General features: G+C 44.5%; 1 protein-coding gene across 1 annotated transcript in view; it reads left to right on the top strand.

Moving 5' to 3' along the window:
- The window catches only part of cep290 (centrosomal protein 290), a 54,562-nt gene that overhangs the window by 1,571 nt on the left and 36,428 nt on the right, over positions 1-16,563 (top strand). Inside the window, exons 3-13 of the mRNA XM_084168635.1 lie at positions 747-816; positions 920-966; positions 1,413-1,562; positions 1,793-1,846; positions 4,206-4,352; positions 4,622-4,804; positions 5,025-5,114; positions 5,454-5,576; positions 8,799-8,922; positions 9,245-9,417; positions 9,656-9,818. Of these exons, the coding sequence (XP_084024761.1) occupies positions 747-816; positions 920-966; positions 1,413-1,562; positions 1,793-1,846; positions 4,206-4,352; positions 4,622-4,804; positions 5,025-5,114; positions 5,454-5,576; positions 8,799-8,922; positions 9,245-9,417; positions 9,656-9,818 (1,324 nt within the window). The remainder of the gene's footprint in view (positions 1-746; positions 817-919; positions 967-1,412; positions 1,563-1,792; positions 1,847-4,205; positions 4,353-4,621; positions 4,805-5,024; positions 5,115-5,453; positions 5,577-8,798; positions 8,923-9,244; positions 9,418-9,655; positions 9,819-16,563) is intronic.

The following is a 16,563-nucleotide window of genomic DNA, read 5'->3' as shown; positions in this document are numbered from 1 at the left end:
AAAACACCTTAATAATCTACTGATTTAATATCTTGCACACAATCAAGGCCTCCAGTACCAGAGGCAGCAAAGCAACCCCACAGCATGTTCATTGAATTATGCTTAATTTGGTGCTCAGTAAACACAGCGCTGGTCTGTATTGCCAAAGAGCTCTAAAATCATTTAATTGGTCCACATAACATTTCTCCCAGGATTTAGGTTTGTTAGGCATAATGAAATCAGCAGATTATCAGGTGTTTTGTAGTCCAATGGTCAGACCAGTGTCCAAAAACTGGGTCTCCACTGAAGGTTGTGGGTCTTCCAGCAGGACAACAAACCAAAACACACATCAAAAAGCATCTAGGAATGGTTAAGAAGAGATGCTGGACTGTTCTGTAGTGGCCAGTGAAGATAACAGATCTGAATCACATCCAAAACCTATAGTGGGATCTGAAAACTGTAGTTGGTGGCGGGTACCCCTCAAATATAGAAGAATTAGAGCAGTTTTCTGCTGAAAAGTATGCCGAATTGTCAATAGAAAGGTGCAGCAAGCTCATTGATGGCTACAATAAGTGTTTGTCGGCAGTTATCTTGGCCAAAGGCTGTGAAACCAAGTACTAGCTCCAGGGTGCCAATAATACTTTTCTTTATTTTTTTATTACAATTGTAAACTTAAGTTGAAAATCCAATAACAAGGTGTGCTGACCAACCTTTTCTATATACGATATACCACCCAAGCCTTTCAAAATCTTTATATATTTTTGCAGTTGAAGAAAGAGGAGGTTACCATGGCATTTGAACTCATCGATAATGCCGGGACAGAACAAGCTAGATCGGGTATGTGCATAAAGCATTATTTGCAATCCAGTTGTTGGGACTAGTGTTTGAAATGAATGGCCCACAGTCGATACTACAACAGTATCTATTTTGTGTCTTACAGAAAATGAGTGGAAGGCCAAGGAGTTAAAGTGGGAACAAGAGTTAGAGGTAAGGCTTGGTGTGAATGTTGTCATTAAATGAAACGGTGAAGCTTTAGGGTCCAATCGAAACTGCCGGTTCTGGATAGCAGTTTTGATTGAATTGGACCACAGGTCATTTCACCTCATGCTGCTCAGTTTCCTTCAATAGGACTTAGTACACCTCTCAGCCAATAGTAAAGTCACTCACTGTCCACAAAGGAGATTGTAAGCTGTGACCATAGAATGACGGCACTTAAGGAGATTAGAGTGCTCTGCTAAGCTGCGGTTTGTTGTGCTTTTCTCTGCGTTTCCTGAACAATAATTTTGCCCTGGGACTTTTTTACACTTTCATAGAAGCAAATGGACACATAAACTAATCTTGTTTTGAGAGCCTGGTGGTAGTTTAATTACATGAGTAAGTGTTGTAAACAGAGGGAGTCTGAGAGTTTGTTGTCTGCTTGATTTCCTGTCCAGATGGCCAAGAAGTCGGGCGTTGGCGGCGGGCCAGACACTCGCTTCATGCGGGGCGAGATGCGCACACTGGAAGCCCAGTTGGACCGTAGAGAGAAGGACATCCAACATTTGGAGAAAGAGACGAGCAAGGAGAAGAAAATCAATGAGGAAGTATGACCTTATGTTATAAGACGTCATTAATTCCATAGCAAGCTAGTGTCAATTTGTGTCATTGTGTACTCAATACTATACTAAGACCTTCCTACTTTGAAAAGCATGTCATGCAATGTCTTACTAGTGCAAAATGTTACATTGATTTTACTGTATGTAGCCTATACAAAGTCACCTCCCATTGCGTTCACAGTTCCCATGCACCTAATATCTCCCATATGTTCCCACAGTTGATGATTCGGGCAGAGGAGGCTGAGGATGAGAGCAGGAAGCTGAAAAGAGAGGTTAGTGACAGCTTGGTCATGTCTGAATTGGGGAGGCACTACCTGAACATTTATTTTTGTTTGCCGTTTCAAAATGATTTGCTACGTTGTGCCCAAATGATGATAATGCCCTTTTTAGTGTAAGAGCTGTTTGAAAAGACCGCCTGAAATTTCAGCCTGTTTTGGTGGGATGGAGTTTTTGCATTTCTCAATATACCAATAAGAAAGAGAGTTCCAAACCTCTCTGCCAGTAACAGCTAGTTTTCAGTTTCCCCATCCCCACTAAGATCACTCCCTGACAGTGCTAGCAAAATTATTGCTTGAGATATTGCTCTTTGTGAAGAAGCTATTTTAGTTTATTTTTGACCATTTTAATTGAAAACAATCACAGTAAGTTTTTCATTGTTACCCAAAAATGATTTGACATTGAGATAAGAACAGCTGCATTGGACCTTTAAAGGTGAAAATACGTGTTAGTCTAAGTGAAGAAAACACTAGTGTGTGTCTGTCTGCGTGTGTGTTAACTGTTCATAATATATGTATGACAGTATACACCAGTATAAGTGTGTGTTAATTGTTCATAATACGTGTATGACCGTATATACCAGTATAAGTGTGTGTTAACTGTTCATAGTACGTGTATGACCGTATATACCAGTATAAGTGTGTGTTAACTGTTCATAATATGTGTATGACAGTATACAGTCGTGGTCAAACGTTTTGAGAATGACACAAGTATTGGTCTTCACAAAGTTTGTTGCTTCAGTGTTTTTAGTTATTTTTGTCAGATGTTACTATGGTATACTGAAGTATAATTACAAGCATTCCATAAGTGTCAAAGGCTTTTATTGACAATTACATTAAGTTTATGCAGAGTCAATATTTGCAGTGTTGACCCTTCTTTTTCAAGACCTCTGCAATCCACCCTGGGCCACATCCTGACTGATGGCAGTCCATTCTTGCATAATCAATGCTTGGAGTTTGTCAGAATTTGTGGGGTTTTGTTTGTCCACCCGCCTCTTGAGGATTGACCACAAATTCTCAATGGGATTAAGGTCTGGGGAGTTTCCTGGCCATGGACCCAACATTTCGATGTTTTGTTCCCCGAGCCACTTAGTTAGCACTTTTGCCTTATGGCAAGGTGCTCCATCATGCTGGAAAAGGCATTGTTCGTCAACAAACTGTTCTTGGATGGTTGGGAGAAGTTGCTCTCGGAGGATGTGTTGGTACCATTCTTTATTCATGGCTGTGTGCAAAATTGTGAGTGAGCCCACTCCCTTGGCTGAGAAGCAACCCCACACATGAATGGTCTCAGGATGCTTTACTGTTGGCATGACACAGGACTGATGTTAGCGCTCACCTTGTCTTCTCCGGACAAGCTTTTTCCGGATGCACCAAAAAATCGGAAAGGGGATTCATCAGAGAAAATAACTTTACCCCAGTCCTCAGCAGTCCAATCCCTGTACCTTTTGCAGAATATCAGTCTGTCCCTGATGTTTTTCCTGGAGAGAAGTGGCTTCCTCGCTGCCCTTCTTGACACCAGGCCATCCTCCAAAAGTCTTCGCCTCACTGTGCGTGCAGATGCACTCACACCTGCCTGCTGCCATTCCTGAGCAAGCTCTGCACTGGTGGTGCCCTGATCCCGCAGCTGAATCAACTTTAGGAGACGGTCCTGGCCCCTGCTGGACTTTCCTGGGCGCCCTGAAGCCTTCTTCACAACAATTGAACCTCTCTCCTTGAAGTTCTTGATGATCCGATAAATGGTTGATTTAGGTGCAATCCTACTAGAAGCAATATCCTTGCCTGTGAAGCCCTTTATGTGCAAAGCAATGATGACGGCACGTGTTTCCTTGCAGGTAACCATGGTTAACAGAGGAAGAACAATGGTTTCAAGCACCTCCCTCCTTTTAAAGCTTCCAGTCTGTTATTCTAACTCAATCAGCATGACAGGGTGATCTCCAGCCTTGTCCTCGTCAACACTCTCACCTGTGTTAACGAGAGAATCACTGACATGATGTCAGCTGGTCCTTTTGTGGCAGGGATTAAATGCAGTGGAAAAGTTTTTTGTGGATTATGTTCATTTTCATGGGAAAGAGGGACTTTGCAATTAATTGCAATTCATCTGATCACTCTTCATAACATTCTGGAGTATATGCAAATTGCCATCATAAAAACTGAGGCAGCAGACTTTAATTAATATTTAATATTTGTGTCATTCTCAAAACTTTTGACCACGACTGTACACCAGTATAAGTGTGTGTTGTAGTATGTGGTTGGACAAGTATATGATGATGTAGTAGTTAGCATTTAACCTATGAGAGTAGATTAGGCACTGGGTCCCACTACTCCTCTCTAACTGTTTCTCCTTGGTGTGTGTCAGAACGAGCAGCTCCAGCAGGATGTAGACTTCTACAGGAGGGAGCTGGACCAGAAGGAGCCGGTCCAGTCCAGAGAGGAGAGTACTGAGACACAGAGGAGGCTCAACTCAGCCAACAGACAGCTCTACCAGTGCATGGAAGACGTGCAGGTACTGCAGACACCAAACTGCACTTACAGTATACCCTTTCAAAGAGTCTGCCTCGAAGAGTACTGCGCTGATTTGGATATTTTCCTAATGCGTAACCAGACCAGCGCAGTACAACTCGGCTTGACTTGGCTCAGTAGTGTCAAAAGGATATTGGGGACAAGTCCTGACTTGAGAAACACAAGGACAAAATCTTCCATTGATATCAATGCATGATTTACATTGCTTACTGTACTAACCCCAGAACTGTGTCCTCACTCCTCTACCTCTAGCGTGCGGAGGAAGAGGTAGCCCACCTGAAGACACAGAACGATCAGATGCAGAAGAGCCTAGAGGAGTCAGTGAAGGAGATGGAGAAGATGACGGACGAGTACAACAAGATGAAGATCGTCGTGCAGCAGACAGACTCCATCATGGACCAGCTGAGGAAGGAGAGGGACCACGCCAAGCTACAGGTAGCCCAGAGGGACAAAATTACAGGTTGCAAACTGGTTTTCTGGTTATACGGACAAATGTAAAGGTTGAACCTGGGAAAGTTTCAGCACTGCTTTGCATAGACTTTATGAAGCATTTCTAATATCGAAACATTTTTGTGAATTGACACTGTAAATAACGTACATCCATTGGTGCTGAATAAAAACAATGTACTACTGTGTGCTGTGTTCTTCACTTCAGGTCAGAGAGCTGACGGAGCAGATTCAGAGCCGGGCGGAGGAAGATGACCCTGTCATGGCAGCCGTCAACGCCAAGGTGGACGAATGGAAGGTGGGTGTTCTCACATCATTTACCTGGCTTGGAGAAAAGGCAGCAGGTGATACACTGACGGTATCAAGTACTGCATGCTGCTGTCTGTATGTTTTCTGAATCATTAAAGAACTTGACAACACACAGCTAATTATGTGTAGAGGGAATATTTACATTTATTCTTCACACTTCAAACATTAGTAGTCAGTCAGCATAAATTAAAACATTTTGGCTTTGGGCCTGTCTTCGTCAAGGCATACTGCCTGGTTAGTTGCAGTTGTGTGGTTTTCAGTCAGTGGCCCTGGGATCTCTGCGTTTCTGTGAGTGGCCTTGGTTGTGTTTGTGATTTGTGATTTTCAGAGAGTGCTGGCTGGGAAGGATGAGGAGATCATGGAGTACCAGCAGATGATCCGCGAGTTAAGGGACAAGCTACGCTCGGCCCAGATGGACACAGACAAGAGCAACATCATCGCCTTGCAGCAGGTCCGTCTCAAAGCTGAAAATCCTTATCTTTATATAAATAAACACATATAAATACATCTAAGAAACTTGGCTAGATCGGAATTTTACTTTTACATTTGAGTCATTTAGCAGACGCTCTTATCCAGAGCGACTTACAGTAGTGAGTGCATACATTTTCATACTTCAATTGAGATAGTTAATTGTTCCTGTGAGGGAACTTTTTGTGTGGTGTTTGGTACTTACAGTACATGGAACGACACATGCAAATTATTTTAAAAACAGTGGCATTTTATACTTTATTGTTGTTTTTATCGCACTGCTTTGCTTTATCTTGGCCAGGTCGCAGTTGTAAATGAGAACTTGTTCTCAACTGGCTTACCTGGTTAAATAAAGGTTAAATACAAATTTTTTATTAGGAAATCTCTAAATCTATCAGTTCAAACAATGTGTTTTTTGTTTATCTTTCTTTATCTTTGAAATATCTGTCTGTTAAAAGATACATATATTTCAACAGTGAACATATTTTAACTACGTGCCAGGGGCTGGGTTTCTACTAAGCTAACATATGGAATTGTTTTAAGATGGTCATACCAAGCATCATGTAGCTATTTGATTTAGAATTTTAGGACCCCTGTAGGTATAAAAATATATATATACAGTACCAGTCAAAAGTCTGGACACAGCTACTCATTCCAGGGTTTTTCTTTATTTTGACTATTATTCTACATTGTCAGGGACGGCAGGTAGCTTAGTGGTTAAAAGCGTTGTGCCAGTAACCGAAAGGTCGCTGGTTCAAATCCCCGAGCCAACTAGGTGAAAATCTGTCGATGTGCCCTTGAGCAAGGCACTTAACCCTAATTGCTCCTTTTTTGGTTACTACATGTCATAGTTTTGATGTCTTCACTATTAGTCTACATTTACATTACATTTTAGTCATTTAGCAGACGCTGGATAAGAGCGTCTGCTAAATGACTAAAATGTAATGTAAATGTAGAATAATAGTGAAGACATCAAAACTATGACATGTAGTAACCAAAAAAGTGTTAAACAAATTAAAATATATTTTATATTTGAGATTCTTCAAATAGCCCCCATTTGCCTTGATGAAAGCTTTGCACACTCTTGGCATTCTCTCAACCAGCTTCATGAGGTAGTCACCTGGAATGCATTTCAATTAACAGGTGTGCCTTGTTAAAAGTTAATTAATGCGTTTGAGCCAATCAGTTGTGTTGTGACAAGGTAGGGGTGGTATACAGAAGATAGCCCTATTTGGTAAAAGACCAAGTCCATATTATGGCAAGAACAGCTCAAATAAGCAAAGGGAAATGACAGTCCATCATTACTTTAAGACATGAAGGTCAGTCAATCCAGAACATTTCAAGAACTTTGAACGTTTCTTCAAGTGCAGTCGCAAAAACCATCAAGTGCTATGATGAAACAGGCTCTCATGAGGACCGCCACAGGAAAGGAAGACCCAGAGTTACCACTGCTGCAAAGGATAAGTTAATTAGAGTTAACTGCACCTCAGATTGCAGCCCAAATAAATGCTTCACAGAGTTCAAGTAACAGACACATCTCAACATCAACTGTTCAGAGGAAACTGCGTGAATCAGGCCTTCATGGTCAAATTGCTGCAAAGAAACCACTACTAAAGGACACCAATAAGAAGAAGAGACTTACTTGGGCCAAGAAACACGAGCAATGGACATTAGATCGGTGGAAATCTGTCCTTTGGTCTGATGAGTCCAAATTTCATATTTTTGGTTCCAACCGCCATGTCTTTGTGAGACGCAGGGTAGGTGAACAGATGATCTCCGCATGTGTGGTTTCCACCGTGAAGCATGGAGGAGGAGGTGTGATGGTGTGTGTGTGTGCTTTGCTGGTGACAATGTCTGTGATTTATTTAGAATTCAAGGCACACTTAAACAGCATGGCTACCACAGCATTCTGCAGCGATACGCCAGCCCATCTAGTTTGGGCTTAGTGGGACTATCATTTGCTTTTCAACAGGACAATGACCCAACACACCTCCAGGCTGTGTAAGGGCTATTTGACCTAGAAGGAGAGTGATGGAGTGCTGCATCAGATGACCTGGCCTCCACAATCACCCGACCTCAACCCAATTGAGATGGTTTGGGATGAGTTGGACCACAGAGTGAAGGAAAAGCAGCCAACAAGTCCTCAGCATATGTGGGAACTCCTTCAAGACTGTTGGAAAAGCATTCCAGGTGAAGCTGGTTGAGAGAATGCCAAGAGTGTGCAAAGCTGTCATCAAGGCAAAGGGTGGCTACTTTGTAGAATCTAAAATATATTTGGATTTGTTTAACACTTTTTGTTATTTCATAGTTTTGATGTCTTCACTATTATTCTACAATGTAGAAAATTGTAAAAATAAAGAAAAACCCTTGAATGAGTAGGTGTGTCCAAACATTTGACTGGTACTGTATATAAAAACAGTATTTGATGAAACATTGATGTCACGGAGACCGCCGAGGCTGCTCCTCCTCCTTGCTCGGGCAGGCTTCGGCGTTCGTCGTCCCCGGAGTACTAGCTACTACCGCTTGATGTTTTCGATGTTTGTTTGGTTATGTCTAGTTGGTGCACCTGTCTCGTATTCTGTCTTGATTATGTCTCCTATAAGTTCCCCTGTGTTAGGTTTGCATTTTGTGTGTTATTGTCCGCCTGTCTTGTATGTTTAGGTTCTTTGGCTTTTGTGGGATTTACGCACTCGCGTATTTGTTACACGTGGAAATGCCCTATTCACTTCCATTTGTTTTTCGGCCCGGTACCGTGTTACCTTCAGACAAGTCCTGTGACACTTGTGGAGGTCGTAGATTAGTGTTTAGCCCCAACCGTTCAGACTCTACAGACAGATGTTGGCACATCGGCAGTACCAACTTCAGACAAGATACTGTATCTTTGTGTTCCATCTGTCATTTTCACTGCAGCTTCTCTTCTGTTCATTCTGTTCTTTTCTCCTGTTTTCTCCTGTCTTTACTTGCACTCGCATCACTAACTCGTGGCCAGGTCATATATGAGCTATGTGGTGTAAGTTACTCGGTCTTCCATATTTCTTGTCTATTTTACATACCTCTCTCTGCTTTCATTTAATTTAATTTCACAATATCTCATGTCTTTTATTACACATTATTGTCCACAAATCACAACCTGCTGTGCTCTTCGTGGTTGTCTTTGTACTAATGCTGGATCCAAACTAATAAAATGTTTATGAATGTCTTCAAGGCCGTGCAAGAGAGGGACAATCAAATCAAGATGCTGACAGAGCAAGTGGAGCAGTATACGGGGGAGATGGAGAGAAATGCCCTGCTCATAGAAGAACTCAAGAAGCCCCTGAAGAAAGACAGAGGTGCGTGTCAAATTGTCTTGTAAAAGCACATGGATCTGGATGCTGTTAAAAAGGAATTTTGTTCTTGGTGTCAGCCAAGGCTGCTATGCACCAACATTGCTATAAGATTGAAAAGGTGTGGGAGTGTGGGAATTCGCTGCAGGTTAGTTGGCGCCAACTTTACAGTATATTTTTTTGCTTCAGCCAGTTTAGCTAAAATGTTTCTTAAAGGGAAGCCATTTAGGCCGTTAGAGTTAGCATTTGTATCTCTAGTGTAGCACAGAACCATTGACTCTGATGTAGCATTGTTAGCAATAGCTCATAGCTTTAAGTTTTTCCCCAGGTCTGCCCTCAGCTGTCCAGCAGAGGAAGCTGGACGAGCTAACCGCTAAGCTGCAGGCCACAGAGACAAGAGCACGGGAGGCAGAACGTGTGGCCGAGCTAGCCGAGACAGACGCCAGGGACAAGGACAAAGAGCTCAGTGACACCTTAAGCCAAATGAGACTTTATGAGTCTGTAAGTCTACTCAGCCTGCCCGGTTTCACACATGCTCAGTTGCTTAAGGTTCTCCAACAAGGTCAACTTCTTCTACCCTAATCAGAAAACAATTTTCCCCTACCCCTGTGGTTATTTTCATGACTAATGCAACAGGCTTTGTTTTCGAGATGTCTGGTCTGTCAAAGCTTGTATCCTAGATTAAACAAAGTACGAAAGCCATGGCTGATCTCTCTTGTCTCTCTTTACTGTCCTGCAGGGCACTGACGGTCTGCAGGTGGCCATCGCTGAGATCAAAGAGTGTAAGCATCAAATGAGAGTGCGAGACCGTGAGGCGGAGGCTATGACCAGAGAGATCAACCAGCTGGAGATGAGAATCAACAACCTTCTGGACGAAAACGAAGATCTTAGGGAACGACTCGGTAAGTCCCACACAAAACAAATGTAATTAACAAACTTCAAGTCACATTTTATTTAATGTTCATTTCACAATGTCTCAACACATGTTACAGATGGAAATTTAAAAGAACAAAAAACATCAACAAAGAAATCAAAAACAGAGAGACAGCAGACGCAAAATTCATTTTCTGTTGGAATGTGTTATATTTCATGAAGTTAATGAATGATGTCATTAGCTAGACATTTTTTCATTGTTGTGGTCCTCTGTAGCTCAGCTGGTAGAGCACGGCGCTTGTAACGCCAAGGTAGTGGGTTTGATCCCCGGGACCACCCATGCACAAAAATGTATGCACGCATGACTGTAAGTCGCTTCGGATAAAAGCGTCTGCTAAATGGCATATTATATCCTTTCATTTAATTAAAAATAACAAGAAACAACAACAAAGAAAGAATAAACAGAGAGACAGCAGACGCAACATTTATTTACTGTATACAGACCCCTTCACTTTTTCCACATTTTGTTACGTTACAGCCTTATTCTAAAATTGATTAAATTGTTTTTTCCCCTCATCAATCTACACACAATACCCCATAATGACAAAGCAAAAACTGTTTTTTAGAAACTTGATGCTAAATTATATATTTCTTAAAACAACAACTGAAATATCACATTTACAAAGTATTCAGACGCTTTACTCAGTACATTTACGTTTACATTTACATCATTTAGCAGACGCTCTTATCCAGAGCGACTTACAAATTGGTGCATTCACCTTATAGCCAGTGGGATAACCACTTTACAATATGTTTTATTTTATTTTTTGGGGGGGTGGGGTAGAGGGATTACTTTATCCTATCCCAGGTATACCTTAAAGAGGTGGGGTTTCAAGTGTCTCCGGAAGGTGGTGAGTGACTCCGCTGTCCTGGCGTCGTGAGGGAGCTTGTTCCACCATTGGGGTGCCAGAGCAGCGAACAGTTTTGACTGGGCTGAGCGGGAACTGTGCTTCCGCAGAGGTAGGGGGGCAGAGGTGGATGAACGCAATGCCCTCGTTTGGGTGTAGGGACTGATCAGAGCCTGAAGGTACGGAGGTGCAGTTCCCCTCACAGCTCCGTAGGCAAGCACCATGGTCTTGTAGCAGATGCGAGCTTCAACTGGAAGCCAGTGGAGTGTGCAGAGGAGCGGGGTGACGTGAGAGAACTTGGGAAGGTTGAACACCAGACGGGCTGCGGCATTCTGGATGAGTTGTAGGGGTTTAATGGCACAGGCAGGGAGCCCAGCCAACAGCGAGTTGCAGTAATCCAGATGGGAAATGACAAGTGCCTGGATTAGGACCTGTGCCGCTTCCTGTGTAAGGCAGGGTCGTACTCTCCGAATGTTGTAGGGCATGAACTTACAGGATCGGGTCACCGCCTTGATGTTAGCGGAGAACGACAGGGTGTTGTCCAGGGTCACGCCAAGGCTCTTCGCACTCTGGGAGGAGGACACAACGGAGTTGTCAACCGTGATGGCAAGATCATGGAACGGGCAGTCCTTCCCCGGGAGGAAGAGCAGCTCCGTCTTGCCGAGGTTCAGCTTGAGGTGGTGATCCGTCATCCACACTGATATGTCTGCCAGACATGCAGAGATGCTATTCGCCACCTGGTTATCAGAAGGGGGAAAGGAGAAGATTAGTTGTGTGTCGTCTGCGTAGCAATGATAGGAGAGGCCATGTGAGGATATGACAGAGCCAAGTGACTTGGTGTATAGCGAGAATAGGAGAGGGCCTAGAACTGAGCCCTGGGGGACACCAGTGGTGAGAGCACGTGGTGCGGGGACAGATTCTCGCCACTTGGTAGGAGCGACCGGTCAGGTAGGACGCAATCCAAGATTGAGCCGCGCCGGAGATGCCCAACCCGGAGAGGGTGGAGAGGAGGATCTGATGGTTCACAGTATCAAAGGCAGCAGACAGGTCTAGAAGGACAAGAGCAGAGGAGAGAAAGTTAGCTTTAGCAGTGCGGAGAGCCTCCATGACACAGAGAAGAGCAGTCTCAGTTGAATGACCAGTCTTGAAACCTGACTGGTTTGGATCAAGAAGGTCATTCTGAGAGAGATAGCAAGAGAGTTGGCTAAAGACGGCACGCTCAAGAGTTTTGGAGAGAAAAGAAAGAAGGGATACTGGTCTGTAGTTGTTGACATCAGAGGGATCGAGTGTTGGTTTTTTGAGAAGGGGTGCAACTCTCGCTCTCTTGAAGACGGAAGGGACATAGCCAGCGGTCAAGGATGAGTTGATGAGCGAGGTGAGGTAAGGGAGAAGGTCACCGGAGATGGTCTGGAGAAGAGAGGAGGGGATAGGGTCAAGCAGGCAGGTTGTTGGGCGGCCGGCCGTCACAAGTCGCAAGATTTTATCTGGAGAGAGAGGGGAGAAAGAAGTCAAAGCATAGGGTAGGGCAGTGTGAGCAGGACCAGCAGTGTCATTTGACTTAACAAACGAGGATCGGATGTCGTCAACCTTCTTTTCAAAATGGTTGACGAAGTCATCCACAGAGAGGAAGGAGGGGGGAGGGGGGGGGGATTCAGCAGGGAGGAGAAGGTGGCAAAGAGCTTCCTAGGGTTAGAGGCAGATGCTTGGAATTTAGAGTGGTAGAAAGTGGCTTTAGCAGCAGAAACAGATTAAGAAAATGTAGAGAGGAGGGAGTGAAAAGATGCCAGGTCCGCAGGGAGTCTAGTTTTCCTCCATTTCCGCTCGGCTGCTCGGAGCCCTGTTCTGTGAGCTCGCAATGAGTCATCAAGCCACGGAGCAGGAGGGGAGGACCGAGCCGGCCGGGAGGATAGGGGACATAGAGAGTCAAAGGATGCAGAAAGGGAGGAGAGGAGGGTTGAGGAGGCAGAATCAGGAGATTGGAGGGAGAAGGATTGAGCAGAGGGAATAGATGATAGGATGGAAGAGGAGAGAGTAGCGGGAGAGAGAGAGCGAAGTTTGCGACGGCGCATTACCATCTGAGTAGGGGCAGAGTGAGTAGTGTTGGAGAAGAGCGAGAGAGAAAAGGATACAAAGTAGTGGTCGGAGACATGGAGGGGAGTTGCAGTGAGATTAGTAGAAGAACAGCATCTAGTAAAGATGAGGTCAAGCGTCTTTTGCCTGCCTTGTGAGTTGGGGGGGACGGTGAGAGGGTGAGGTCAAAAGAGGAGAGGAGTGGAAAGAAGGAGGCAGAGAGAAATGAGTCAAAGGTAGACGTAGGGAGGTTGAAGTCACCCAGAACTGTGAGGGGTGAGCCATCCTCAGGAAAGGAACTTATCAAGGCGTCAAGCTCATTGATGAACTCTCCAAGGGAACCTGGAGGGCGATAAATGACAAGGATGTTAAGCTTGAATGGGCTAGTGACTGTGACAGCATGGAATTCAAATGAGGAGATAGACAGATGGGTCAGGGGGAAAAGAGAGAATGTCCACTTGGGAGAGATGAGGATTCCTGTGCCACCACCCCGCTGACCAGATGCTCTCGGGGTATGCGAGAACACATGGTCAGACGGGGAGAGAGCAGTAGGAGTAGCAGTGTTTTCAGTGGTAATCCATGTTTCCGTCAGCGCCAAGAATTCGAGGGACTGGAGGGTAGCATAGGCTCTGCCTTGTTGGCAGCAGAACGGCAGTTCCAGAGGCTGCCTGAGACCTGGAACTCCATGTGGGTGGTGCGTGAAGGGACCACCAGGTTAGAGAGGCAGCAGCCACGCGGTGTGAGCCGTTTGTATAGCCTGTGCGGAGAGGAGAGAACAGGGATAGACAGAGGCATAGTTGACAGGCTACAGAAAATGGCTACAATAATGCAAAGGAGATCGGAATGAAATGAACTAAACATCTGGGAAAGGAGAGAGTGGGGCCTCCCTCACTTATGTTTCACTGAAACACCCAAATATAACTCTCCCAACTTCCACCTCAGAAACTAAAATTGTTGTAAACTACAGCGGTTCAATGTTTTCTAGGATTAGACTAACTTAGTTTATTCAGCTAGCTAACTTGGTACAGTATTCTTCCGTGAAAATCGTCCAGGGCACCTAGTCATATGACGCCACAGCCAACTAGCATGCTGGACTCCAACAACACGGTTTAGCACCAATACTCGGCCACAACAAACCACCAGTGTGTCAACACGCCAAGCAGATCATTCGTGTCCGTGTCTAACGTTGTGGGTTAGTCCCGACAGCTTGAGCGAGTCCGTCGTCAACTTATTCAGCCAGTTAGTTAGCTAGAATAGTTAGCATACTAGCTAGCCATTGCTTTCAGACAAAGAAGAAACCCCTCCTCCCACGGCACGAACACACAGCCAAGCTAACGTTAATTAGTCACCCATGTCCCGAATTCCATTGAACGACTCTGGCTACCAGTATGTAAAAACAAAACACAAATGTAGGTTATAACTTACCCCTAGCAGTTACTGTTAGCTAGCCAAGTGCAAAGCTAGCCACTGAATTGACTCAGCCAGTTCGCGTCTTTTCGCTAGGTCGTTCCAGCCATTGTTTAGTAGCTATCCAGGTAGCAACAAGCTAGCTAAATTTCAAGCACAGTAGCCACTTACTACCTAACGTTACGCTTCAGACAATGAGGTTAGAAAAACAGCTGAATGGTAGGCATTATTGTATGTAACTATTGTAGGCAGCTAGCTGGTGTAATTACAGGTACTCTCAGGCGTGAAACAACTATCCACAGTTGCAAATAGTTACCAGTAGTTACCCGCTAGCTAGTCCAGGTAGTGGGTTAGCTAGCTTCGTGCTTCACCGGGCTCAGTCGAATACAATACTAACCTACAATAATTACATACAACAACCCACGATAACTACCTACAATACCTAACTACAATCTAAATACATAGTTTAAGCTTTAAGCTTTGTTGAAGCACCTTTGCCAGCGATTACAGCATTGAGTGTTCTTGGGTATGACGCTACAAGCTTGGCACGCCTGTATTTGGGGAGTTTCTCCCATTCTTCTCTGCAGATCCTCTCAAGCTCTGTCAGGTTGGATGGGGAGCATTGCTGAACAGCTATTTTCAGGTCTCTCCAGAGATGTTCGATCGGGTTCAAGTCCGGGCTCTGGCTGGGCCACTCAAGGACATTCAGAGACTTGTCCCGAAGCCACTCCTGCGTTGTTTTGGCTGTGTGCTTAGGGTTGTTGTCCTGTTGGAAGGTTAACCTTCGCCCCAGTCTGAGGTCCTGAGCGCTCTGGAGCAGGTTTTCATCAAGGATCTCTCTGTACTTTGCTCCATTCATCTTTGCCTCAATCCTGACTAGTCTCCCAGTCCCTGCCGCTGAAAACATCCCCACAGCATGATGCTGCCACCAGATTTCCTCCAGATGTGACGCTTGGCATTCAGGCCAAAGAGTTCAATCTTGGTTTCATCAGACCAGAGCATCTTGTTTCTCATGGTCTGCGAGTCTCTTCAAGCGGGCTGTCATGTGCCTTTTACTGAGGAGTGGCTTCCGTCTGGCCACTTTACCATAAAGGCCTGATTGGTGGAGTACTGCAGAGATGGTTGTCCTTTTGGAAGGTTCTCCCATCTCCACAGAGGAACTCTGGAGCGCTGTCAGAGTGACCATCAGGTTCTTGGTCACCTCCCTGACCAAGGCCCTTCTCCCACGATTGCTCAGTTTGGCCGGGCGGCCAGCTCTAGGAAGGGTCTTGGTGGTTCCATTTTAAAAAATGGAGGCCACTGTGTTCTTGGGGACATTCAATGCTGCAGAAGTACCCTTCCCCAGATCTGTGCCTCGACACAATCCTGTCTCGAAGCTCTACGTACAATTCCTTCGACCTCATGGCTTGGTTTTTGCTCTGACATGCACTGTCAACTGTGGGACCTTATATAGACAGGTGCGTGCCTTTCCAAATCATGTCCAATCAATTGAATTTACCACAGGTGGACTCCAATCAAGTTGTAGAAACATCTCAAGGATGATCAATGGAAACAGGATGCACCTGAGCTCAATTTTCGAGTCTCATAGTAATACTTATGTAAATAAGGTACAGTGGGGAAACATTTTATTTAGTCAGCCACCAATTGTGCAAGTTCTCCCACTTAAAAAGATGAGAGGCCTGTAATTTTCATCATAGGTACACGTCAACTATGACAGACAAAATTAGATGTTTTTTCTCCAGAAAATCACATTGTAGGATTTTTAATGAATTTATTTGCAAATTATGGTGGAAAATAAGTATTTGGTCAATAACAAAAGTTTCTCAATACTTTGTTATATACCCTTTGTTGGCAATGACACAGGTCAAACGTTTTCTGTAAGTCTTCACAAGGTTTTCACACACTGTTGCTGGTATTTTGGCCCATTCCTCCATGCAGATCTCCTCTAGAGCAGTGATGTTTTGGGGCTGTCGCTGGGCAACACAGACTTTCAACTCCCTCCAAAGATTTTCTATGGGGTTGAGATCAAGAGACTGGCTAGGCCACTCCAGGACCTTGAAATGCTTCTTCCGAAGCCACTCCTTCGTTGCCCGGGCGGTGTGTTTGGGATCATTGTCATGCTGAAAGACCCAGCCACGTTTCATCTTCAATGCCCTTGCTGATGGAAGGAGGTTTTCACTCAAAATCTCACGATACATGGCCCCATTCATTCTTTCCCCAAAGCATGATCTTTCCATCCCCATGCTTCACAGTAGGTATGGTGTTCTTTGGATGCAACTCAGCATTCTTTGTCCTCCAAACACGACGAGTTGAGTTTTTACCAAAAAGTTCTATTTTGGTTTCATCTGACCATATGACATTCTCCCAATCCTCTTCTGGATCATCCAAA

This window comes from Coregonus lavaretus (genome assembly GCF_964263955.1).
Source record: "Coregonus lavaretus genome assembly, chromosome: 9".
NCBI classification, from domain to species: Eukaryota; Metazoa; Chordata; class Actinopteri; order Salmoniformes; family Salmonidae; genus Coregonus; species Coregonus lavaretus.
This window is presented reverse-complemented; position numbering and strand designations above follow the sequence as displayed.